At 40.0% G+C, this 27,546-nt stretch overlaps 2 protein-coding genes across 4 annotated transcripts in view; both read right to left on the reverse strand.

The window, feature by feature from the left end:
- The window catches only part of IPO8 (importin 8), a 41,621-nt gene extending 28,551 nt beyond the window's left edge, over positions 1-13,070 (reverse strand). Inside the window, exons 1-7 of the mRNA XM_065742640.1 lie at positions 12,903-13,070; positions 6,787-6,868; positions 4,718-4,874; positions 3,028-3,186; positions 2,292-2,448; positions 1,213-1,302; positions 283-377 (exon numbers count right to left, since the gene is read on the reverse strand). Coding sequence (XP_065598712.1) covers positions 283-377; positions 1,213-1,302; positions 2,292-2,448; positions 3,028-3,186; positions 4,718-4,874; positions 6,787-6,868; positions 12,903-12,986 — 824 coding nt within the window. The 5' untranslated portion in view covers positions 12,987-13,070. The remainder of the gene's footprint in view (positions 1-282; positions 378-1,212; positions 1,303-2,291; positions 2,449-3,027; positions 3,187-4,717; positions 4,875-6,786; positions 6,869-12,902) is intronic.
- Positions 13,071-16,464: 3,394 nt separating this feature from the next.
- The window catches only part of CAPRIN2 (caprin family member 2), a 29,329-nt gene continuing 18,247 nt past the window's right edge, over positions 16,465-27,546 (reverse strand). The window contains exons 13-19 of one of the 3 annotated variants that reach the window (XM_065742614.1): positions 26,300-26,410; positions 25,496-25,648; positions 23,566-23,749; positions 22,041-22,226; positions 20,960-21,060; positions 18,821-18,887; positions 16,465-17,391 (exon numbers count right to left, since the gene is read on the reverse strand). In XM_065742614.1, the coding sequence (XP_065598686.1) occupies positions 16,823-17,391; positions 18,821-18,887; positions 20,960-21,060; positions 22,041-22,226; positions 23,566-23,749; positions 25,496-25,648; positions 26,300-26,410 (1,371 nt within the window). In that variant the 3' untranslated portion in view covers positions 16,465-16,822. The remainder of the gene's footprint in view (positions 17,392-18,820; positions 18,888-20,959; positions 21,061-22,040; positions 22,227-23,565; positions 23,750-25,495; positions 25,649-26,299; positions 26,411-27,546) is intronic. The other 2 variants (XM_065742617.1, XM_065742615.1) reach the window with 2 other exon arrangements.

Consider the following 27,546-nt stretch of genomic DNA (forward strand, 5'->3'; position numbering starts at 1 on the left):
TGTATCCAAGAATACAAGCCGTTGTAGACGAATACACAAAAAAAAGAAAGGAAAAAAATTGTTTTCCTTACCAGTTTCTTGCCAGCCTAGAGAGCCACATTATTTCAGTAGGAGCTGAAGCCATTGGCTGTGCCAGTGCAAGGCAAAAGACAGCTGTGGGAATACCTCTTTGTTCTCCATGAGCTATTGCATCAACTCAATTGTCTTGTCTAACTGTACCCAAGGAATGTTGAAGATCTGTAACCCTATTAGTTTTTAATCAGCTTGTTAGTAGTTCATTACCGTTCAAAAAGACGAGCTACAATATGTAATGCCCATTTCTTGCATTTCCACCACACCAGCTCTGGTCTATCATCTTCATCAATTTGCAAAGTCTCCTATAAATAAACAGGAGAATTGTGAATTAGTTTTGTGAACTGTTGAGACAAATAACTTTTCAAATATTCCTCACTGAGCATACTAATACAAACTCACAGCACTGACTAAACCTTTGGCTATGTTAACAATTCAGGAAGTTTACACTATCTTCATGAGTTAACATAAGTGTGTATACAAAACACCTGTGCAATGCCCACACTTGAATATTCAAAATGACACACACTTAAAAAACTGAAACTCTCAGATAGACTTGAATAGCACACAGCAGTGTCCACTTCTGCTTATAAATTAAGCTATACACTACTTCAAATTTATATACCCTATCCACTTTGTAATGCAGAAGCTTTTAAAAATTATGGTGTTAAATAGATTTTCAAGAACTTAGGAAATGACAGTTATTGCTGTACATACATGCATGCTCACACATTTAATTACTTCATTCGGTTTTCTTCTAGAGATGTGGAGATTTGACAAAATAGAGAAACAGAGACAAATAATGGGTTTGAGATGAGCTCTTGCTTCTTGAGACAAGAAGGCTCAAGTACTTGAAAGTTTCCAAGATATCACAGACTGGAGTTTACATATTATCACTACCTCAGACAATGAAAATTTGGCAGCTTACATGATTCTCCTGCACTTCTGTCAGAAGAACACTTATTGTAAAGATAAGAACCACAAATAAATGTCATCTTAAAAACAAAACAAAACAAACACAAAAAAACAAAACAAAAACAAAAAAAAAGAAAAAATGACCTCACTTAGAAAACCTTTACATTGACTGTTCCTTTACGTCAACACACAAGTGTAAGAGGTTTTGACAGTACTAAACCTTACAGGAGGTACATTTCTGTCAATGATAGTACGGAAGATCTCCATCCACTGAGTCATAGTCTGGTTATTCACCAACTGGAGTGGCAATGCATACTGAAATTAAAAACAAAACAAAACAACACTTTCATGAAACACTGATTTTTTTTTTTTCTCTGAAGTGAGTAGGAGCTATTTCTACAGTAGTTACATTTCCAGGAAGATGAAGTTCTAAGTAAACTTAAAATTCATTTCAACATCAATTCTACTCTATCCTTCTCAGAACAATTTGCAAAGGAACTTCTGATAATGATTCTATTTGAGAGAAGTTCCTCAGGTTGAGTACTTGCTAATTCTTTTTGCTTCCTTTTCTTAGGGAAACATTTTATTGAGAGAACTGTACTTGTAATTACTACCTAGCTATTATCTAATAAATTTTACTTCTCTACAAAACCCAAAGCAGTGACAATATTCAGGAAATCGTTTTCAAAATACAATAGGATCTTTGGATCCTCTTTTAATCCCCTCCATCTAATAAGTAATTATTTCAGCTTTTTAACCTTCAGCAAGATTTATCTGAGCCTGGTGTAGGATCTTTTTTTGTTTCACATTCTTTATAAGTACTTCTTCAGCAAACCCACACAGCCAAACACATCTCTGGAAACACATGTGCTCCAATGAATAAATTCTGCCAAATCTTTAGAAGATGATGAACGAAACACCACCTACTGAAGTGTACTGATTGGCAATTATAATATAGTATGTACTACTGCCATTTTCAGGGGCGAAACAGCAGACTCTAGATACTCATTGTTTATATCAGATTATGAGTAACTTTATAAATATAAAAACAGTTCTCCAGCAAGCTTACAGGTAAGACGTGCACAAGTACTTAAGTTCATTAAAAATTCAACACTGGGGATTATGTGACCAATTTTTAAGTAGACAAATCTATGAAAATCACATTTTCATAAAGGCTATTCACTGAACATTACTTTTCCCATCCAAATTGGTATTTGAAGTCAAAGACACCCATGAGTGCGCTGAAGGGGATTGTTGTACACAGCAATGTAAGAGTTCTTTTTTTTCTGCACAAAGATGCCAACCTGAACAAGAGCATAAAAGATTTTTAAAATTTGTTTCTGAAGAAGCACAGAGTAATGAGAATTATCAGGCAGAAGCTGAATCATTTGCTGCTGAATCCGAGGCAAAAATATTTGCATTGCTGCTATGAGAGGATCTCGCTCCTCTGCTTTCTTGTATCTGCAAAGAAAACAAAAACACTGGTCAAGGATCTACACAATGGAGATTTGCATGCCTTCTATTCATCACTAATTTTTAATTCATCACTAATTGCTCACTATACTTCTGCTAACTTATGCTTTCCAGATTCAGACAATCAGAAGGATGATACAGATAACAACACACAATGGGACTATGTGACAGACAGTACTGTATTATGACACAAAAGTAGAAAATTATTTGCATTTGTATTTCCAGCATATGAGGAATCTTCAAGCAAAAGAAGTTATAAGCATTTAAGAAATTTTCACAGATAGGGTAAATCAGATCAAAACAACAAAGCCTCAAGAAAAAAAAAAAAACTTCACTAAAGTCATAAAGGTTATTTACTGCTGGAATCTCTGCTTACAATTCACTGATGATATAAAAATGATGCAGCTGTCATTTATTTGCAGGAAAGAAAGCATATGTCAATTATTAAATCTCATTCTCTATCTGAATTCCTTGTAAAGCTGCCAGTGCTTTTACAAATGTCATTCTTGGTAATCAGATGAGAAACTGAAGCACAGCACCCTTGTCCGCTGACGGACAACAACTTACTCGTAAGTCTTCACCAGCTGATACAGGCACAGGAGGCTCCCAAGCCAGCTCCCACTGTTCTGAGACTGCAAGTAGTAGCCTATCTTGTCAACGACCGCTGTCCAATGGCCAGGAAAGTCATGTTTAATGATAGCACGCAGGCACATTGTCAACTGGGCTCTATGCACGAGGGAAAGAGAAACACAATAAAGGATCAGATCAAATCACAGTGTTTAATATTAAAGCACAGATCCCAAATCTTGGCTTAATGGCTACAATATATATATTGCACCGTGTTATACATATTTTGATAATATTGGAGGAGCATTTTTTGTGCAATTAATTATACAAAATCAGCTAGCTTTGGATTTTGAAAATGAATGGTTATACTTCTACATACTTAGAAGGTTGAAAGCAGCCACAAGAGCACAAATTTGTATGTTTTTAATTAAACAAAACTGATTTGTTTTACAATCCAAGCCAGAGTATCCTCATCAAATTATGGTATGCCTGGGATCTTCCAGAACAGTGCTTCACCATTTCTGAAGCATATGGCAGAGCGAGTGATGTAAAATGTCATACTGTTCCTGTCCCTCCATAAACTCTGAAGCCACTCAGAATGGTGTGGTAAGACAGAACTGTTAACTGCCTGAAGCGGGGTATAATGACTAAAAAGTTTGAGAGGCCCTAAATTAGAAGCTGTACATGCTCTTGGCTCTGCTAAGGAATAAAAGTCAGCAGTAAATAGCTTCTTTTTATATTTAGTTTTCCTTGCAGTCTAATAGATATGGAGCCACAAACTCCAAGCAGTTCAATCAGGCTTTCAATCCTCTCACATTCTGAGCTTTGTTCAATATTACCCTCCTCCTCAAGCCTTTGGAGTTTGTCCCTGATGTTGATTTGGTTTGTTCTCCACCCTTATTCTCACAAGCAAACAGTGAAAAATATGGATATCACAGCATCAAACCAGTCCCAGTAATGTTTCTTTGCCATTTTGATTCTCTGACAAATCTAGAAGTTGTTAGTATTTAGAAACACCCTATTCCAGGAGATTTTCTGGGCAACGTTTTCAATTGTCCTTTTAGGTGTAGATGGTTATTGTAATGTCAGAGTATTTGGAATACCATGCTATGAAAAGAAGCCTGAACTAGTTTGCAAAAAACTTCTTATACTTCCGTTATTCTGTGCTCTCTAGTATGAAGTCAGCCTTAGTAATTATGACATGAAGACCTGGGAAACAACATGCCCTTACTGCACTATCACAGAAACAACATAAGTTTCCTTATGTTGTGGCACCATACATTTAATTGTTGGGATTGCATTAAAAAATTGAAAAGTAGCAGAGATAAGAGCTACCAGAAAAAAAAAAAGGATTTTGAGCCATAATTTTTGAATGGGTAATTCTGTATTATAGACCTCAATACTGTCTGTCCCAAATCAGACATACAGACAGGCTGACATTACAAGACACTTTCAACTACATCGTAAGAGAATAAACTGCAGTGCAATTAGCCAAGTTAATACATCTCTGAAAAAAACAAATGCACATGAATACACTAATTATTATTATTACTATTATTATTATTATTATTATATTTTCAAAAGAAGCATTGAGTTGATTTCCCAAGAAATTGAGATTTTCAGAGCTGGACTAGTAGGTCTGAAAACCTGAGCTATAAAAAAAACCACCCCCTACAAAACACAAAAATACCTCACTAAGTCAGGAGAGCGAATTATTCCTTCTACAATGTTATCACGAATCTGCTGACGATCGTTTTCATGAATGTTGAATGGAAATACTGCTTCTCCAGGAGGTGGTTCACGGTCTGGCCAGTACTGTGTCACCATGTTCTTCAGGTAGATGGCAGCTATGTATAAGAGATGTGGAAATAATAATTTAGACTTAATTCTAAAGCATCTCTATGTTACTATGCTCAATGTGTAGTACAGTTGAAAAGCAGAACAAAGAAAAGAAGAGACAACTGAAGAGCTCTGCATGTGTTTGTAACAATTGTACGAACTAAGAGCAGTTTAGAGAGAAAACTTCTCTTGTTTTAATCTTAACAAGTCAACATTGGGATCAAGTGTCATAGGACAGGAAAACTCTTTTGGAGTACATTCTTTACTACAACATATGTACAACAAAATACTTGCATACAGGCAAAGTATGTTATCAATCTAGAACAAGCAAACAAAAATCTACTTATCTTCATTTTTACTCACATCTGAAATAACTAATCCAGCTCAGTAAGTGAAGTTTTGGAAAGCTCATGTAAACAAATCATTGTATATGCAGAGAGGACACTCTGTGTGGGGAAATGCCCAGTATGAAACTGGCACACAGCCTACCTCCTATTCAGATAGAAATGTTTGTTGTGAATTCCCTAAGCTTTATCTCACTACTAGGATTTCCCATAATCCCTTAGAATTGTTCTTGTCTGTCTCATGTGAAAAACCATGCAAAATAAAGTTAATCTGCTACTGAAAATAAGCAGCATTTATGCCTCAGTATTGAAATGCCTGCAGGCATTCTTTAGAAAACATGGGAAATACACTGTAAAACATTAAAGTAACATAATAACTTATACCTTCACAATTTCGGACCATTCTTGATAGGGTTTTAAAGTACGGATAAGATATTCTTGTGTCCAACTTTTTTTGTCATGACAAATGACAAAGACTTTAATTTACTTTGTCCATAGGTCTTAATATTATACAGATGATGGGCTTTTCATAAAAAAATTAGGGAAAGCTGCTGATTTACAAATTTAAATGTGTCTTTCTATTTATACCTCCATTCTCTTAAAAAAAAAAAAAAACAACAATAAGAACAACAAAGTTTTTTAAAAAGAGGCTTTTTTCCTGAATGATAATAAAATGATGGACTGACTCATTAAAATGACCTTATGGAGTCCAGATTAATCAACAAACTTTACCACAGGATGGCTTTACAGTGCCATTCAAAGTTGGATTATCTTTGAAAATATACACGCCAGCATGCCAAACAGCGTATGTCAGCATGCCTCAATGCACTCAAGGGATTAATAGGATCTGTACAAAAAAAAAAAAAAATACAACCCACAGTGCTTCAATGGGAAATGCTGTTCCATAGGATAGAAAGAGCTGTGAATGAAACAGTACTCATCCATTTCTTGAAAAAATTGAAATTCTGTCAATCTGTAAAAAATACTGTATAACGGTAGTCAAAGTAGATGGTGAGAATTTAGCATCTGATCTTACACAAACCTACACTCTGTGGTCACCTGCACTGCTCTATCAGTTAACACACACACAGTTAGGCAATCTTTCTAGACATGTTCAGACTACAGATGTATGTACAACTTACCATAGTGTGATCTTCCTTCATTTTTGTGAGCAGACGCCGTAGATATTGAACTAGTCTACGTGGCTACTCTTGATCTACAAACTATGTTTTCGTGTTTCAGTAAACTTCACTGTTTCAAGAAAAAGAACTCTAACAGAGAAACATTATTCAAGTGATATCACCTTTTTTTTTTTTTTTTTTTGTCTTGAATATCTTTGGTAAAAGCAGAAATCATTCTCTTTTTATATTACTATTGCAGTAATCCAGTAGGGATCACTATAAACACAGGGATGTGAGAAAAAAAGCAGCAAAGATAGAAAAGTTTCTGTGTTGATTCTTTTCATTTCCACGTTCAGAGCAAATGTTGCTTACATTCCACCAGCTCAATACTCTGTTGAAATTACTCACAGACCATATTTCTACTGAAGGAAAATGAAACAAGGATTTCATCTTACCTGCCTGGCGCACTGGAAACTCAACTTGATCTGACACTATGATTTGCAGCAGACTTGGAGCAAAATTGATGATCTTATAGGACTGAAATACATATAAAACATAGTTAGCAAATTATTGTTTAAAGAAGACTGTATTACCAGAAGCTGAGTTAAGAAACACAGGTAGGGGATTTTGTGGAGTTCTTTGACTCTCCTCATGAAGTATGAAAGGTTTTAGCACATGGATTTAGCCAAATCAGTAGCATTCTAAATAATTACTTGTAAAAGCTGAGCACATAGCAGCACAGGGGAGGAACAAGTAATGTGACTTGGTTTTCTAACTGAGATTAGTGATAATGAATATTTAAATAATACTGAGAATGCATAATGAGATTCAGTGCAGATCTGTCCTTGAATTATTTAACTTAGCCTCATAAGCCAAATAAGGCACGTATTTTTCAGCAGTATTTTAACGGACTAGATGTATAGTGAACTGTAAGAGAAAAATAAAAACTGGGTAAAAAAATAACTATTTTTAATTAAAATCAGGTGCAGACAGATAACATTTCAAAACCCACAGCTTTCCTGGGAACTTAGCAAATGCTACATCAGCCATGCAGCTGGAGAATTTCAAAGAGAAAACAATACTCACTGAACTTCTGAGCAAAGCACGCTAGCTTTAGAAGATGTGAAAATCTGATAGCATTATACTGCTGCCATTCAACAGGGGTCCTCCGATATGAAGAACTGTTGACTCAGCATGGTGCAGCTACTGCTAAGCCTTAGAAACATCAGTAGTTAGCAGTAGGTCTCATCTTTCATCACTCAGATCTATGTGTTTGATGTTCAAAGTGAGGCGTTTCTTGGGGGCCAGATGACAGAAGCTCTCTTTATTTCACCTTGTATCGTGCTTCTCGCCAACCAGAGTATGCCTGGCAGTCCTGCAGTTACTTCCAGAGCTGGGGTTTAACTACACTTATGCTACCTCCTCCCATAGACTTAGCCTCATTCAAAAGCTGTGACATAAAGGTATGTGTGCTGCAGCTCCTGTCCCCAATTCCTTGATCGAACATTTCCATAATGAGGTAAAATTACATAGCTTTCACGGTACTTCAGATTAACAGCAGCAGCACAACTCTATCTTTCAACAGTTTCTCTACATCACCTGACTTTCTGACCCTCATTTCTCTCATGGTAATGACAGCACAGTTCTAACCTCTCTGTGCTCAGAGACTCGTTTGATGTTTGTAGAGCAGCCTGAGATCTCAGATAAAAGCAGCAATGGCAAACCAAAAGTATACTCTTCCTTCCCTGTACACCTTAATTATCCACAAGCAATGTTCAAGGTAAAGCTGTACCACTCAAGCCACCAGTCTCACCTATCTATCTACGTGGGAAAGCTGAAACTCCAGTTTTCAGGGCCACCTGGCTGAAGCACCCCAAGTTCCCAAACCTTCCACAACAAGTGCACAGGAGCCCCAGGGCCAGCCTTGACGTGTTGTCTGGCAGCCCCTGCCCAGCAGGGTTCAGAGCTGCCCCACTCTGAGCTAAATGGCTCAGCTCCTCTTACACCTGTCAAATCAAACACTGCTCACTGGTGCTGCAGCAAACCCAGTCAGGAAAACCATGCATTGCTTGCAACAGAGGACTTCCAAAAAGCTGCACGCAGCAACATTTCTCCTACACCAGCACATTCTCACTGGTTTGCTGTCAAGCTCACTGAGATCTTGGGACAGACCCATTCCCTCCCAGGCTCTAGAAATCATACAGTCAGCAGCTGAAGACAGCAGGTGAAGCTGCAGGTGTTCTGTGAGCAGGAGCAGAGCTGTCAGGTGTGAGCTCAGTACAGGAAGAGATGAGGCCATTTCCTCTTCTGCTGGGTAAAGCACAGAACAGGTGAGCTCCAGGAATGCCTCATGTAGGCCATGACAGCAAGATGCAAGTGCCGAACAACGCGCCCTTCTCTGCACCTCTGCATGCAAATAGGGCACTTCAAAAAGGCTTTCTGTGCCTCCAGATGCAAAACAGAGGCACTACATTTTCATTCGCAAAAATGAACATGCAGAAGAAATGTGAAGCTTGAATATCCACCCAATAAACTGCTTGCAAAAACTCTTTTAAGGCTTCTACACATTTGATTTGAATGCTCAGCTATCTGGTTTACTAAGTTTTATTTTTGGTTGCGATGCACTTCAAATGCACTACTTAGAAACCCCATTAGTATTTGTCACATTGGGCATACTTTTGCCACTTTTCTCTCATTTTTATACTGGCAGTCGCACACAGGTTGTTAAAACAAACTAAAACTTCAAAAGACACTTCCTTCTGTCCTTGACTTCATCATTTTGGGATTAAATGAGATGAAAATGGACGTGTTTAAGAAGCCTTACCCCACCCTCCCTCCTCTACTGCCAAACTCACCCAGTGTCAAACAGACTCTGCTTCCCACAGAACTTTGTGCAAGCCAACTTCCTCATCAAATCAGTCTTGGCTACAAATCCAAGATTCCTTCCTCGATGGAGGTGCTCAATACTGTGTTCACGGTGGCCCCCAGATCTCTGCACGCTATGGCAGCCAACTGATACTCTCACATTTCTTTCTCTTCTCCCAGCTTCTCAGGTCCTGACAAAGCCATATTCTGCAATTCCTTCTCAAGATGTAAACAAGTACTTGTGTTCCTGCAATTTAATTCATGTTGTCCCTTTGCCACAGACCAAAGAAATGTACTGCAACAGGTTGAGCCAGTGAAGATGAGAGTGTAAGAATTGTACAGGCAATGCTATCCACATGGGAGTAAGTTGGAGATGACTGCACGCTCACATATCCAGACGATAACATTCCACAGCATTCCAAGAACTGCTACATGAAAGCAGCATCTAACTGTTAGAAAATAAAACCCACCATGAATCCCTTAGGTGAAAGGACAATTGATGCCACAGATATCAAAGAAGGGCATTACGAACAAGAGGGTGTGTGGAAACTGAGCATCTTTCTTTGGTACAGAAATGAACTGTTCTAAGAAATAGTGTTACTGATAAACATGATTCTGAAGCACAGGCCAACCACACTGTGAGAGAACTGAGGAAAAACATAGAAAGGTGAAAGAAAAGGAGGGAGACGGAAAAATGTGTGCACTTAGAGAACAACAGGCTAACAGGGAAATGACAGTGGTTATGAGAGGGAGATTACCGACCTGACTGGAAATCCCTGCTCCAGTTTATCAAGAACCACTTTACTTACATTACCACTGCCACACTTACGTTTGTGTTCAGGTCACTGAGAGAAATGAAGTTCGTTCATGACTCAGAGGTAGCAGAGGAGAACAACATAACCTACAAAGAACTGAATTATCTTTGGAACTGCTGCAACAAAAATGGAATGGAGTAATAGGACAAAGTACATGGCCGTACATTAAAGCATAACAGGAATTTCTCCCAAAAGCTTGTGGCTCATTAGTGAGGAACAGGATAACAGGACCTTGGTATATTACATGATAAGAGATAATGCAAGTGCTGAACATGAAGAAGATAACTGTAGCTTTAGGATATATAAAATGAGGTATTAATGACGTTCTGACATGCTGCAAACACAGATGACCAGATTGCACAAGAAAGATTACTTCAAAGATAAGCACAGAGAAGAGCTGCCCTCTCTTGCTTTAGATTTCAAAAATTCAGCTTTGTGATAACTCAAAGGAAATACAGCTTGAGGCCAGAAAAACAAGCTGGTGGAGATCAGCCTCTAATATATCAGAGTGGCTACCAAGGAGCCTATTCTAGTTAAGAAGCAAGATTGGTACAGATCGATCTAAATGGACCATAAATTAGTTTAGGATGAAAACTGACATTTGTCTCTAGCTGCTGGAGGAAGAGAGTTGACAAACAGCCTTCCAATAAAGATAATAAGGGCAAGAAAAAGAAATAGTAACTTTAAATGGAGTATTGATTTCATTTCTGAAAGCAATTAGACGATAATCCAGAAGGTAGAAAGCAACAGCACTGATTTTTCTCCATCTTTATTCAGGTGCAGGAACTTAAAGAACAGAAAGAAACATTTTCAGACATCTTGGGACTCCTTACAGGTTCCCAAGTTTTCATCAACTTTAACTTCATCCCACACATTCTGCAAAGCAAGCAGATGATAGAGTAGGGCCATTACAAGGTTGTTGCTAAGGACTCTGTCAGTACAAGCACTGAGGGACATACAAAGAAGAACAATATTGCTGGAATAGTAACACCAGGTTCCAGCTCTACATGAAGCACCAGTCACTGCCTGAATTCAAGCTTGAAACCACTGCACACTGCAGACAGGACAGCACAGGGGATGTTTCACCCTAGTACCTTTTAGTGCTTATCAGGAGCAGCAACACTGCAGCTGTTGCACAGAAGTGAAGGTGACCCCTGTTCACTTAGAACAAGCAGTGTATTACCACTCCAACTGCTCCGTGTCAGTTCAGCTGCTCGATTGGTTTCTTTGCTAGAGAAAGATAAAAGCTAGAGTAGCATCTGGATGCCAGCTCATGCAGATCACAGCTCCATGTCAACGCTGATATTACATGCATGGAAGTCTGACATGCTGCTTTGAAGTCCTGCTTCAAAAACACTGAAAGGCTTCAAGATGTCAAAGACCCACGTTAGTGACATTCCTCAAGAACACTTTTGTTTCAAAGATTCATAACAGCTCCAGTGCTGCATCAGTTTGTTGTATCACTCGCATACATCACACTTCATGATGGGAAGCCTGCACAGCAATAGGCACATCTTCACTTCTTTATAACACAAGGGAGAAATCTGTCTGCACAGCACTGCCACGGGGCAAGGGAAGGGGCTGTCTCACTCTGCTCTGTGCTATGCAGCCTCACCTTGAGCACTGGGTGCCAGTTTGGGGCATTGCAGTATAGAAAGGACACAGAAGTATAAGAGACTGTCTGAAGGAAAGCTACAAAGATGGAGAAGGGTCTGGAGAACAAGGTGTGGGAGGAGTGGCTGTGGGCCCTGGGTTGGCTCAGCACAGAGCAGAGGAGCTGAGGGGAGGCCTGATGGCGGCTGCAGCTCTCACAGGGAATGGAGGGGCAGCGCTGAGCTCTGCTCTGTGTGACAGCGACAGGGCCCGAGGGAACGGCATGGAGCTGTGTCAGGGGAGGGGCAGCTGGGGGTTAGGGACAGGGTCTGCACCACAGGGCGGTGGGCATGGAACAGGATGCACAGGGCAGTGGGCACGGCCCCACATGCTGGAGTTCAAGGGGATCTGGGACACCGCTCAGACACAGCATTTGGGTTTGGGTGGTGCTGTGTGGAGCGAGGGGCTGGGCTCAGTTGTCCTTGTAGGTCTCTTCTAACTCAAGATATTCTGTGATACTGTTTTAAATAAAGCTCTTGGTGGTGATAGCAGTGGCGGTGTGGGGAGCAGGACCTGGGGACCCCGACAGACATCTCTTTGCTCCATCACTCACAGCCGTTCCTGCCACACTCATTCCTGTGCAACAACCTGCTGGCAAACATTCATATCCCTCTCAATCCTTCACAGTGATGATAAAAAAAAAATAAAAGCACTGATGCATTGTTGAAGTAACCAAGCAGCAGAAAAGTTTTGCATGCTATCCACCCCTTCAGAAGTGTTCTCGGTGTCCTGCACTTAATCCATCCTCTTGCTGTGATCCCTCGCCGGCAGGGATTAGCTGTACCCGTCTCGAAAGGAGCTTTCAGGTGCCCAAATAGCGAGCCGAGCCGGAAAGGCAGCAACCCGACAACCCGCTCTCACGGACCGGCTCGTACACACGGCCACGACCCGGCGCCAGATCAGGTGCTGTACCGCAGCACTCAGGTCACGGCACCGTCGTCGCCCGAGCGAAGCCGCGGCCAGCCCTCTGACCCCACGCTCGGCGCCGTGACACTGAACGCGGGATGTCGCCGTCACTAACGCACCGTTCCCAAAGTTTTATTTGGCACTGCTGAGCGGGGCGAGGGGTGCGGGCACGGCCCCCACTGTCAGCCCGGCCGCAGGGGAGGGCCCGAGCGCGGAGGAGGGGGAGCCCCGACCCCCCGCCCCTGCCGGCCCGGACGGGCGACCCCGTGCGGAGCAGCCAGGCGGGGCGGGCCTACCGCGGGCTGCCGGCCGGCCGCGTCCGCCCCCCTCACCTGATTGAGCTCGTTCTCGGCTGCGATGCGCAGCTTGGGGTCGATGGTGCCCTTCAGCGCCTGGATAATCCTGTTGGGGTCCATCTCGGCTCGTCGTCGTCTCCCGGCCGGCAGGCCTCGCTCCGCCGGGGGCAGGAGGAGGGAGCGGAGCCGCCGCCGCCGCCCCCCCACGCCGCGACCGCGAGCTCGTGTCCCCCACCCCCCGGTCCCTCTCCAGAGCCATTCACCGGTTTGCGACAGCTGGGTATCGGGAAGCGGGCGCTGCTTTACGGCCGCGGCGCCTCCTCCCGGCTCGGCGCGGAGAGGCGGCCGCCATGCTGTACGGACAGCAGGCGGATGGCGCCCCTGGGGGCGGCCATGTTGCGGTACGGCCAGCAGCGCGCCCGGCCCCGCCGCTGGGGCTGCTGCTGCCTGGTAGCTCCAGCACTTCGCTTAGCGCCAGAAGGGACTGTGGAAATGCACTCAGGCCGGGCTAAAATAAAATCTCAGTGCCGCGTCTGCGTTGAATAGGACAGTTTAGTAAACTACAGAAGATAAGCAGATAGAATTTAGGTGGAATCAGATTTGTGCAGGGAAGACGAGAATAGGATGTTAGCAGAACCACCTCCATCTCCGTTTATGTAATTAGTCGTTATAATAATCCTCACATCCTTTAAGGTGTGTCACATTGTGCAGCGACCCAAGCAATTTCTCTTAATGACAAAATGGTGCCTGACGTGGAAGAGCAAAGGGATGTTCATTCCTCCACGCTGAAATAACGGCACCCACTGAAAGTTTCTGGAGGCCCAACAGTGAGCACAGCGTGGCAGTGGCAACATCAACACGATGGCCATGCACGGCTGTCACATCACAAGTTAGGGTGTGTAAATCAGCTCCTCCACCAGCTCAGCTAGCGGTGGTGATTGTTGAAATACACTGTTTCACAGTTGCCAACTTGGAAGAGTGTTATCCTGCTCTTTGCATCAGTGGTTTTTTCTATGCTCCTGGAGTAAGGCTGAGAAACATGCAAGTAAACTAAAATGGTGTCTGTTTGTAAGTAACATACTGAAATCTTCTGAAGTACTCTGAGAAGTTTTCAAAGCAGTCTAGAAATAAAAATAGATGATTGAGATAGGCATCTCCTAATGCTGCTGTATCATTATGTGAAACCAACTGAAGAGGTTACTCAGATTCTGAAGACTGGAGCAGCAGTTGTGTCAGTGACTTTTGGATGTGACAGCTGTTGGCTTGGAAGGCAGTATCAGTTTGCTTGGTCTTTTGAAGCTTTGGTGTTTTAGTTTTTGAAGCTACAGTCTTCCAGCTCAAGTTCATTACTAGCCTTATAAGTGACATCTTCTCTGAACAGAGCTCTATGACAATACCCTTCAATTGTAGAGTTGTGTTCCTATTCTGACTAGGAACAGAGAAAAGAAGTAGCACAGAAAAACCTTCTATAAGAAACCATAAAATAAAATGCACCTTATTTTCATATTATTGTATGGTGAGAGAACTTTGTCCAAGTTTCTTTAATAGGAAAAATAGACATTTAAAGTAACTAGTACTGTAGATATTATTGCAATTCAAGCTGATAAAGCTCACAAAACTACAAGATCTTGTAAAGCCTTTCATTGTGTCATATGGTCATTCACTATCAAGCTATGGTGAAACCAATAGACGTCATGGTTTTCCCTATCTTGCAGTTCTTGATACGACTGTGTACACTTTTATTTACAAACTTGTATATACAAATTACAAATAGACAACCAGCTTCAAAGCTGAGATGTTTACTTCAGATCTTACATATATGCAAGAGACAAAAATTTTGCTTGAGCTGATGGTAAGTAACATTAGAGGCAAACAATCACCTTAGTCAACCAGTTGCCCAGACCAATTCAACTGGAGTATTAGAAAAATCAGAAAACAGCATACACTTCATGTAGTTACAGTAACTATGTCTAAGGTTGCCAAAGGCAAAGTACTTTTAAGTACTGGCAGCACATTCTTAAAAAAAAGTGAAAAAAAATCAATGGGGCACATACATATAGTAAAGCCAAGTATGACAAGCTACATGCCAAATAAAGACCTGGTCCTAAGGCAACTGTAATGCAAGTAGGGTTCATTTCCTAGTCCCCTAGCAAGGTAGCGTGGAAAACAAGGGACTCAGTAGTGCTCAAGATGTCTGAAAATCCAGAACTGCAAGACCTATTACAAGAGCAATAGTCTGAGCTTGGCTGCAGACACCTACTATTGCAAACTGAAACTTACCTAGCACTTAAATCTATCTATTGAATTCTCACATTTATAGGCAAGAAGTGATGAAGTCAAGAGTTAAAAAAAACCTAAGTCTTACACACTTCTACTACTGATCCTTCATTGATCATTCAGTAAAGTCAGAGCAAGTACACTTAAATACAAGATATGCATTTACTACTCAATAGTTATGGCTTGACATTTGTCATAGCTAGGTTCCCAGAAACTTTACCCCAAACTTCCTCAAACTTACCACAGAAATCAAGACTATTATCATAATCATCTGATTAGATCTATGAAAAAAATCTAGACTTGGAATACAACCAGTGTCTTTGTGACAGTAACTTCATGCAGTCATACCAGATGACTTTTTTGGGGATCTGTGAGATAGCAGGGGAAAAGTTTTAAAGCTGGGTATTCTGAAACCAGTTACTAAGAAACAGCAATGTTATACCAGGACTGACTTACACTCCATTATCAGTTTTCACTTGTAAATGAAGTGGTTAGCTGAACTGCTTTTAGAGTACTTGGGTTCATCCTTCGATGTACCTTCTCTTCCACCAGCTCCCTAACTGGTGTACTCAGGTAAAATACACCTACTGCTGGGACTACAGAAGCTCCTAAGTAGTAGAAAGAAAACTGTAGATCTTTGGCTCTTACAAGTTCAGACTTTCATTTTAAACCTGAATAATGCTTTATAGTATTTGACATAAAGCTTAGATAAGAACTTCCATCATTTTCCAGGCCATGAGATTGCTGAAGACTATTAATACACTTCCTTTAGCTGTAATAAATGTTCACTAAATGACTCCTAGCATTTGTATCCAGGTTTAATTTAGGATGTAAAGAGCAGGCTTCGACTACAAACACCTGCTTCCTCAGCAGTCTTCTGAAAGAAAAAGAACAACTTGCAATGCAAGTTAGACTCACATGAGAGGGAAGCCACACAGTTTTGGACTCCATAAGTGTCAGTTGTAGCTTAGGATATTACATCTCAATGAACACAGCATAACAATGCAAGCAAGTCCTTCAACTCTTTTGAAGTAGCAAAACAGTTGTGTAACAAAACTGTGTGCTGACAGAACATGCATTTAAAGTAGCCTTAATAAACCATGTAGTGTTCCATTGCAGTTTTAACAAAGGTCAAGAAATCAGAATTAGCTATGTAACTAAATCCTGAATTCACTTCAATCCAGGAAGCAATGAAGAACAAATAAGTAATCCCATTTGAATTAGTTTACCCCCTGAATTACTGAAACCTGAAGACCTATCTGAAATAAAACATGCACATACAACCCACACCATATTTTAAAAATAAAGACCACTAGCAAGATTAATACTAAAATGCATATTAACTTGTTTTATTGAGGCACAACAAGGCATTGTGAATAGCCCATACTTGAGGCAATCAATAGTGTAGTAAGCTGGACATTAATACAGTTTAGGGTAAGTGCAAACAATATACATTCACAGCTTTACTAGCAAGGCTACATCACAACTGATAAAGTGCCAAATTAGTGCTGATTCAGTACCCCAACTCCATGATTTCACCTTGCACAACAGGACCATCATTTCCCCCAATAATGGAACCACATCTTCTATAAAGTCAATAGTAAGTGCAAAGCTAGTCCCATCCCCCCCCTCCACCAAGGTGTTTGGAGCAGCTTTTTTTGTAAACATTGCACTGTATTTTAGTCCTGATAAAGGAGGTATCCCGAAAAAGTAGAGTATTTCCAGCTACTTCCATAGATGGCTCCCCGATGCAGACGCAACCAGATCTGATCTCCCTGGAACAGCTGCAGGACTGCATGGTTACTGGCTGTTTCATGATCAGGAGCCCCATCATTTGCATATGCTGACACCAGGACCTCTTCATTCTTCATGAGGTTCACATACAGGGGAACATTTACAGCCAGCTTCAGCATATGGAAGATAAAGACATAAGTACCATTCACTGGACAATTGAATCTACCAAGCTGGATGTCAAATGTTTCTCCAAGGTTGTTCAGCAAAAGATCAAACACGATTGGCTGGTCTAGAGTTCCAGGGGCCAAGTTTGATGTTCTAGCTGCAGAGAAGGCAACTCTCATCTGCTGTGGGAGGGGGTAGACATGCACTGGTAGTATGGTGGCAGCTTGGCTTGTCACTGGCATGTCAACAGGTGTGATGCTGCGAGAGTCTCCCTGCCCAGAATCTCCACTGTTAAAGGTTTCATTGTCTCTTTCCGGACTGCTCACCTGAGAAGAATCACTCCACCCTGCTGTTAAAGATCATTAGCAGCAATAAGTATTCTAACAGAACAGTACCTTAAATCTGCAAGCATGTTCTTTAGCAGCAAATCTATGTCTGTAACATTTGTCTCAGCTGCCGGAATTTGTCAAAGAATCTCAGTGAGAAAAGAATTTTCTAGTTGTCTCACATTGATTACAATTGCACTGACCAAGACAGACCATTATTCAACTACAAACAATGACTTCTCACACTTAAGAGAGGCAATGGCTTGCAATAATTTTAGCTGTAGCATTTACACAAAAATTAGCATACATCATAAAACAGTATGTGCTAAATGGAAATAAAAAGCAAGTTATGGAATAACTCTGCAGAATCACTAAAATTTAGACACCTTCAAGCCCTGAAACTGCACCTCACATTACTTCTATACCGTTCTTTCAGAGTTGTAGTATCTCGTCAAGTCATATCAATCTCTTATACTATGACAAAAGTGCAAGTCTGAAAAACTTTGGATTGCTTTTCAGCTTTCTCCATCCTACTGCCCAGAATAATGCATATCTGTTCAAATATCCAAGTTAAGAGCCAGTTTCAGTCTAGAATGAAGGCATTAATGGTACAGAAATTTAAAACAGCTGCTATCAAGTTAAGCCATCATCACTTCTGCAGGAAATTAATACCTTAACATATCTGTTAAGACTAAAGTTAAGTCACTGCTAATATACTAACAGTTGCATTTGTCAACTTCGATCACTATCTCATTTTGATTTTCTTCCTTAAATTGAAATTCTGAGTCCCTCCTCAGGAGGAAACAAACTACTTTATGCTGTAACAGTTGCTATGATATGCAAGATCTCCCCCTTATTCTTCAAAGTAGTGACTTACAGTGAAGATTCTTCTCACTTTTTACCTATAACACTAAGTCCAGGTGGAAAATTCTATACACAGGATTAAATCACCTCATTTATAGCTTTTCAAAATGCATCCTGTACAATACTAGCTTTGTATATCCAAGCATGAATTTCTTCACTCTGCAGTCCCATGCTGGAGTACAAAGTCTAAAGCTATGTTCACAAGCTAGCTATTTTCTGTAGGAAAGATCTCTTACAAAGTTTCTGGGATCTGACAGCTCAAAGAAGAGAAACCACACAACTAAGTGAAGACGTTAAATGCAACAGTGGTTCTGCACATGATTATAATCAACTTAATTATTCATAGATTTCAGTAAGGTACCATTATATCAGAAGTCTGACATAGGAAGTACCAAATTGAGAATGGTAAAATTGTCTGCTGCTATGCAATGCTGACTGCTTAGGAGTAATACTTACACTTCCATTTAAATTAGCTAATTTATACCAAGCTTTATTTGTCTGATAACAGTGACAGTACACTCACTATTCACAGTTAACATTACACTTCAGCAAGCAGACATACTACTGGGAACCAGATGTTGGCCTTACCTCTTGAATTTGCTCGGGGACCACTAGTTATTCCACCTCGTTTATAGCACTGCTGGTAATTAACATCCTAAAGAAAACGAAAGATAATTATGAACAAATCTGAAAACAAATGAGGCTATGAAATACACATATGTATTGCACACCTATAAGTAATTCAGGCTCTGAACCATGTATCTTGATTCTGAACTCCAGCATTGTCAATTAATAATCATATATGGAAAATTTACTTTTATGGTCACTTATGTGAAGTTAAAAGATTACTTTGTTGTACTTCACCTTCAATCTCAAGTCTATTCTGGTCACTATAGAAGAAATTTCATTTCAAAATGAAATGCACACCCTTCCCCACCACTGAACAGGAACTTTTTTTATGAAAAAACATTACAGACATGACCTGAAAGTTTACAGCTGAACCTGAAGTGTTTAATCACTTGCCTTCATCATAATTTGAATCACAAAGGATTAAGCCTACTTCAACACTCCATAGGAAACCAGCTCAGTAAGAGCACACTTCTAATAGACATGCCCAAGTCTATTCAAAAGGGAGTTTCACGCAGATAATAAACATTGTGTATAATGTAAAGTTCCTCTAAGGATTGTCTTTAAGCTTCCCTTTAAATTGCCTCCCAAACAGACAATTTATCTCCATCTAAGACAACCAACTTGTGCTGACCCCATGTTTCAGATTTTACCGAGATGGTATAGATAAAAGGTATCTTAGTATCACCCCTCCAAGTTCAAGTACTTTTGCAGAAAGACAAGAGTACTCAAAGGCTGACAGAAACAGGCATGGCAAAAAAACTTGTTTAAATGAGACACTTAAGACATAATTAAGACCCTATGCACAGATGCATTAAGTCAATGAATTTCCCCTTCAAAATTAATCATTAATCAGGTGTCTTCAAAAGACAGCCTAGTGACTCCTAAGAGGGCAGCTGTTCCTTTAGCCACCCCAGCAGTAGTAATCTAGTTGTCTTAGAACACCATAGACTTCTGCAGTATGATGCTGATTGCCAAATTAGGACCTTACACACCTCTTCCCACTTCTGAAAGGAAGTAGTACAAAGCTAATAATTTAGATATTGATATTTGCATTCCTGTACTTCCCTCTCTCCTTGTTTTTTCAGTGTGGCAACAGAAGTTCGAAAGTAATGAATAGGAAGCAGAGCAGAAAACTGAACACTACAGAATTCACAGTAGTGACAACATACCACCTCCTCAAATCAGGGAGTTTTCCTCTTTGCCCCTCCCACTCCCAGAGAAAGCTTAAGGATCACTTCTCTCTGAAGTATGCTAATTTGATACCTGAAACATGCCTCATTGGACACACTTCAAGACCTCCTAAAGATACTCTGAGCAGAAGTTTTCCTCTTAAGACCATCTACTCACCATGAACAAGTCAAAAAACACTAACAAATACATATTTAAACCTACCAGAAGCGCTTAATTTTACAATTTTCATCCTTTACACTTTCCTGAATAGCAAAGAGTTTTTCTTGCATCACCTGGAGTTTGACAACAAAATATACTCAAAACAACTGATTTACCACAATTCAGTTATGCTCTACCACCATTACAGATAGGTATTTGTTCTGTAGCCAGTCTTTCTTGGTTATGAACCACGGCATGTCTTCAAGTACATCAACCCTTGAGAAACCTGCCCTCACTCAAATCAAGTGTCCAAGTTCACTAAGGCTGGGTCCTACCAGGATTTCCTGTTACCCCACAAATATATTCAAGAGTAAGGACTTGTACTTCCCAAATCACAAACCAAATGTGTTTTCAATGAATTGCTCTAGCCACGAGCTCTTGAATAGATGGAGATAAAATGAGAGCAGGCGAACTTCACATTACAGAGGCATTGAGTACAAACTTTAAAATCATAGCAAGATGGACTTATTGATGTCCCTTACCATCTGATTGCATTTCAGAGATTCAATTCTGACTAAGATCAACTAGTCCCACATATGAGCTTCCTCCTTTTTTCAACTGCTTTCTACCATCCCAGAAGTTTGCCTAAGAAACAAAACTGATCTCTAGCTTGGAAGGAATAGTTCACCTGTTAGGACAGTGAAGAGCTACAATATTAGAAGACTATAGTTCTCAAGAAGGCTAATGAAAACCTACATCAATACTTACTCTCTGAGAATATGGCATTCCAGCATAATCTCTAGCAGGGAACTGCAGCTGGCCATAGGTGCCATTAGTTATTGAAGGTGACCCTCTGTAAGCATCAAAACCTGCTCAAAGAGTGATTATTCATTATTAACCATTTAGTTCACACTACAATTACAGAAAACAACTAGAACTCCCCTTTAGCAATTGCATGTGTATCAAGTTATGCAGTTAATCCCGTTTCAGAAATCAGAGCTATCAACTCCTAATAAAAGCACACATTTTGCTATTAAAAATATATAGCTATGACATTTTACTACAATCATATTTAGCCTCTTTAGCTATTAGACCAGGTAACAAAGGTCTTCAGTAAAAAAAAAGGGGACCTGCAAGTAATTTAGTACTATGCACTTTCAAATAAACCATAACTGCTGCTAAGTTCAAACTATTTTCTAACATGCTACTACAAGTTAGGAAGTAGTCTCAGCCCATTAACTGAAACAACTCTTATTTCAGACTAAGCATGCTTCCACTTCAAAGTGAATAGTCTGCTCTACCAGAAACTTTGATAAGTCAGCAGAAACTTATCATGACATTCCAACTAGCAGCGGCACTGTATAGACCAAACAATCCTTCTCTTAGAATACTTCAGTTCCTTATTAATCCAGAAGGGTTCTTCATTACTGGAACCTCTTCACTTACCACAGTTTCTGCTTGCAATATAAAAAGCCAGCAGTGTTGGACAAGCAGTATCATTATTTGAAAAGAAAATACCTGCCCATAGTGTTAGCAAGTGATAGAGGCTTAGAGAAAAAAGGGAGGTAAGAAATTTATGAGAGTAGATGGTAATTTACTAGTTGTTATGAAAATGAAAGTGTACAATTCAACTATGATACTGCTCTCCTCTCTGCCAGTTCACCTGGTGCCTGACGTACAGGGACTACAAAAGCCTCAGAATTTAAGCAAGTTCATTCTACAGACCCTAGCTTCTGCACACTGCTCTTAAAATACTGCTTCAAGATATTTCACATAGAACCTAAATTAAATACTGAATAATGTTCAAGTATTTAACAGATTTAAGGGAATAAAAAACAAAGACACATACCTTTATATCCACCAGGGGAACGATACGAATTGGCCAGAGACCTTCCACCTCTAGCAGATCCTCTGACAGACCCACGACTGTTAAGGTAAGGCTGAGGGGGTCTGGGAATAACATTTGTCTGTGCTGGATAAAAGGCAAGACTACCATTGCTAACAGAAACAGCTCCATCAGGTTGATAATTCACTGCTTAAAACAAAAGACACAGGTGAAAAACTTTTATAGCTGCAATACCTTAACACATGTAGAAGCAAGTGCAGCACTAGGAAGTTGACAGCCAGATTAAGCTGTTCAGTGCATCCTGCTCTTGTTCCTTCCTTACTCTACATAGTAAAGATGATCTTCCGCTTTGTTGTATGGAGTGCAACACTTATTATGAAGTATATGGTAGACAGCCCAGGCTGTCAGTGTAAACCTCAAGCATTCAAGAACTTCAGTCCTGCCTTGTTAAAGTTGGCTGCAGCATCAGGAAATGAACCAGGTTAGAATAAAAGCTACTAACACTCAACTAGAGTATTTTACTTAAAATCTAAACCATTCTACTAGCACATACTGTGATTAACTAGATCACACCTGTGTTGACATCTTTCAGTGTGATAAAACAAATCCATCTTATCTAGATAGCAGTAAGACAACTGTAGAGAGCTAGTTCTACAGCTGGGCTCCACCTCTTGAGGAGGCATTCTTACACATGTATTGAGTTTCATCTCAAGCAACAGGTATTGTATTCAAGAATGCTTTTCACTCACAACATGGCTAAGTGGTTAGCCTTAAATACAGATCCTGCAAGCATGAATGGGTTCCACAGATCTGCGCTTTATAACAACTCAAAAAAAGATTAAAAACAAGTCCAAGTGGAGCATGTCTGATCTTTCTGAAGTTCCTGCAGTGCCACTGCACCAAAATAGTCAAATAGGCTGTTTCACCAAAAAGTTGTGACGACAGCTACTTACCACCTCCTGTAGTCTGCGATGAGAAGGAGCATTTGAGCTAAACAAGGTTTCCTAACTGCTGCATTTACCATTCTTTGGAGTTCTTAACCTTCGAATGTCTCACTGACTTCACACACTATCAGCCTCTAATTAATTCCTACGAATAGTCCTCCAGCAGAAAAAAAGTGACCTTGAGTCCCTGATTAGACAGCTTTAAATCCATATTCCTACTTGTCATCTCTCACCCTGGAAACAGTTCCAGGCAAATTTAGTGGCTCATTTCATTGCAAATCCTTAGCATCAGCTCCATACATTCATCTGTTATCAACATCTGAATGTCAAGCTTATCAGTTTTGTTCAATAAAGGCAGCTCAGAACTCTACTTATCAGAAGCACTGTCAACTAAATTACAGCTGATATAACCCTAACATTAACAGGTGCTACATAGGAACTTCAGTGGTTAAGAACTCCACTGACTTAAACTGAATACATTCACAGTACATTAAGGAGTAAACATCTGAAGTAGTACTACCCAAATAACTTTTATGACCTGAAAAACTTTAACTGCTTGAAATGCAGACAAGTATAGTTCTTACCTGAAGACAAAGATTCTTGTGAAAGAGAGGTTTGTTCTACAACATGAGAAGATTGCAACTGGCTCTGAGGAGGAGTCTGTGTACTTGCTGTAGAGAAACTCTGGTTATATCCTGCTGAATATGAAGAATCCTCTTTAGCTTCCTGGTCTTTACGTGGAGGCAGAGGTGCATTCACTTTAAATACCTGTAACAGTTTGAGTAAGTACTTAACACAGCCAGCTAAAGTCTCTGCCCAATGCCAGCATCCAGCTACACTAGCTATGGTTTAAATCACAGTGCCTTGGCGAGTTTCTACATTATCGATCATTTCATAGAACCAAGAACAGTGTTGGTGTTTCAACGCATCTTTTTAACTCACAGTCAGCTCACTAACAAGGTCTTGTATACTTGGCTACTAGCCAAGAAAAGTAGCTTGACTGAACACAGTTACCATATTTCAGAAGCAGCTACCATAGAGTAAGTTAGTTTGCTTCCAGCTCAAATGTTACACTAATGGAACATCCAGATGTGCATGGCACTCTAACAAAAGCACCAAGACAAAAGCAACATAAACTGTTTCAGGGCTCTGGAGTTCAACTGGAAAACAAGACATTTTCCAGCCATGCTAGAAGGCTGAACAAAGAACTTAGCAAATCAGCCAAGAATTCCAGTTGCCCTAAAGCATATTCACTTACAAGCAAATCCTTTTGCTACTGCTGCGATAGTCTTCCTAAAAGAAAACCAAGTACAGCCAGGCTGTGAACACCCACATCCTAGACTACTCATAGCAAGCAGTCTCTTATCAGTGAGCATTTCAAGTGGAAATCTAACGAAGGAGTTAGACTACAGAGAGCATATGCCTTTAAGCCCCCATAAGCACCGTAACAACAGAGTGTTCAGAAATTTAAGGGTATATAATTGACTGAGGCTTTATTACTGTGTCTCATTACTGTGATATCACTTAGCCAGTATTCAAATACTTCCCTAGCAATATAAGGAAATTCAATTACTACTTCCCAGTTCATGACAGTGTAAGCAATGACAGGAAGAAAACCCTGCATTGCCAATTTTGAGAGGTTCTAGCAACTTTGTGACATATTTACCATTTTGAACCAAAAGAGCTAGGAAGCCTTGGATGCTTGAATTAATACTGTGGTGTTTTGAGATATTAGACTTTCAGCAGTAACACTATGCACTCAAAAACGTTTTGAACACAGATCTTAGGCTCAGACATAATTAGAATGGCTGAGACCAAGACTCCATAGTTATGTTCTGACACATTTATCTTACAGTATCGGTCTCCCAGAAAGACTTTGGTTCTTCAACTTAAGATGCTGCTTTTTTTAAAAAAAAGCTGTGCTGATACGTAATATTAAAGTTATTTTAATAGATCTAGTTTAGAAAAGCCTCCCTACCACCATTCATGGTATGATTACATTGTCATTCTGGACATCTGAGGAAGGTTCTAACTGGAATAATTTCTACAAGTTACAGAAAGCCAAGAAAGAAACACTATGTTAGTGAGATAGTTTGATCTCTATGAAGGATATGTTTTCTATGACTCCAGTGGACTGAGTTTTACCCCACTAACGCAAACAGCTTAAAAAGCAGCAAGACAAGTTTAAGCTTCAGAAAGCTTCACAGTACCAACAGGGATTCCATCTCTCTACCCCAGTCTTTGACATCTGTGCACAAGAACAGTGTGAATACGATCAACCCTACCTTGGGGAGTAGGGAGAAGGCAGTCAATTTAATATCTGACTTAGGCCCTTCAGGATAATAAGATACCCCAATCAGTCAGGAAACAGTTCTAGATTTTTAACACAAAAGCATCAAAATGACCTATCAAGTTCCATACCACATCAAGGGGAGGCCAGCTTCCCCTGTACTAGGACTAAGTTTTGTGCACACTTCTCAATCATTAGTACATGGCCTTAAGCTGCATACTTACAGTCTGCATAGCTTGAAAGGGAGCTGCTGTTATTGTGACAGAACTGCTACTGGCTGGAGGAGACTGAAAGCTTTGCCCTTGTGGTACTGGTGTTATGGAAGTGCTTGAAGTCGGCAATGGTGACTGTGGCTCACTTGGGAGAGGAACAGTTGCCTGAGGGAAAGAAAAATGTAACAAGAGGTCACTTGATAGTTATCAGGCAGTAACAGAAGCAGTTAAATTGTTCTAAAGCCTAGACTGACAGAAGTCAGCAGTTTCTACAGGATGACATTTGGACATAGTAAAGCTACAAAATAGCTTTTGCTTACAATTTCAAATCTTGCTGTGCATCCTCAGCAATCAGTATTTCTATTGCAGTCTCTGCTGATTAAGTGAAATGTGCCTATGAGCTACTATACATACCACTCATTGTATGAATTTCACAATAAAGAGGCTTAGGTATTTTTGTCCACCACTAAGGAAACATGGAATGCTCTCTGTTCAGTTTGTTGGAAGATCATTCTCTGGTTGGAATTAAAAATAACTTATCCTTTCCAAAGGAACTCAGGTTTATGTCTTTCTCCCTGGTGCAGATTAGAAACAGTGCTGAGTTGTCTAAAGTACTAACCAACATTAAAACTCATCTGTGCAGAGTGGCAAAATGAAGCATTTATTTAGAATACAGAAACATTCCATGAACCAAAACAAAAGGAATAAGTCATAATCTAGGCACAGATTAGCAGACAATATACGTAATTACCCTTTTCAACAACTAATTCTGTTATTCTGTTACCTATATTTATTCTAAAAACTGCAATAGCTCACCTGGGTAATTTCTATCTTTTTAGGGATCAGTGGCTCAGAAATATGCGGACTTGTCTGATACAGTGGCTGGGAAGTAAACTTCTCAGTCTCTTGAGACAGTGATGCTGATGCCTGGAAGAAGCCATACATACACCTGCTATTACAAGAAATACAGAAGGCAAAAAGTTCTGCTAAAGCTATGCAATACAAGTGTTTAAGTTGAAACAGATGGATTTTGAAGGACCAGGATAAACAGTGAGTCTAAAGGAAGTGCACTAAACGGTTACCTTAAAGCTAATCACTTGAAACCTTTGGTTAAGGATTCAGACAAGGTATGCCATACAACTAGCCCTGCAAAGTCAGGTAATTCCAAAAACTAAGTTACTGGCAATTGCTCAAAGCAAAGTTACATCTGCCTCAAATGGAAATACCTCTGCTACACATCTGGTAGATTTTGTTTGTTTCTCTGAAGCCTTGTTAAACACTGTCAGGCAGCCTTAAGTAGTGAATACACTATTTGTAAACTCACACCTGCAATACAAGAACTGCTTATATTTAGATACACAGCCTAAGGATGAAGGCTATCAAGTCTCATTCTCACTACATTATCACAGGTACAACCACAACTGCATTTCCATAACAAAAGAGCATACTCTGTGGAGTATATTCCATGGTCATGCAGAGACTGCTTCTTGTAGACCATCTCAGGGATGAAGAAAGCTGTAACACTTCAAAGTTAAGTGACTAGAGATGGGCTGGCCAGAAGAAATTGTAATTGCAGGCACTACATTAGCAAAAAAAACATTCTCTTAAAAAAAATCAGATGTTTGGCATAGCACAAGTTTTCTTGATTCATATTAAACAGCAAAAATATTTAAGCATAAGTAGTTCTATTGCATTATAAAAGATAGTGTCAAGAACCAATCTAAAACCACTGATTCAAGAAGTAGACAATGAGAATAACAGTCTCAATGGGGATGTTACAGCTATACAGTACATAAAGGAACACAGTGCTAAATATACTGTATACTAAGAGCATGTAAAGAAAATGCTTCATTATAATCTACATTCACAATATTAAGAGAGTTCAATGTGAAAGACTCAACTGCATTTCCAGTCACAGAAATACAGCTCTAAGACAATCAGCATAAACTGAAAGTACCTCCTTCAGCTCTTTAATATTGAAGGAACACTAGCTGAAGATTTAATTGCATATAAATACAGATTAAAGTTGAGGTCTTCCCTCAATACCAGACAGTCAGATGCCA

Source organism: Cyrtonyx montezumae, unplaced genomic scaffold (assembly GCF_038088225.1).
Source record: "Cyrtonyx montezumae isolate F1298 unplaced genomic scaffold, pur_monq_1.0 scaffold_3, whole genome shotgun sequence".
Classification (NCBI taxonomy): domain Eukaryota; kingdom Metazoa; phylum Chordata; class Aves; order Galliformes; family Odontophoridae; genus Cyrtonyx; species Cyrtonyx montezumae.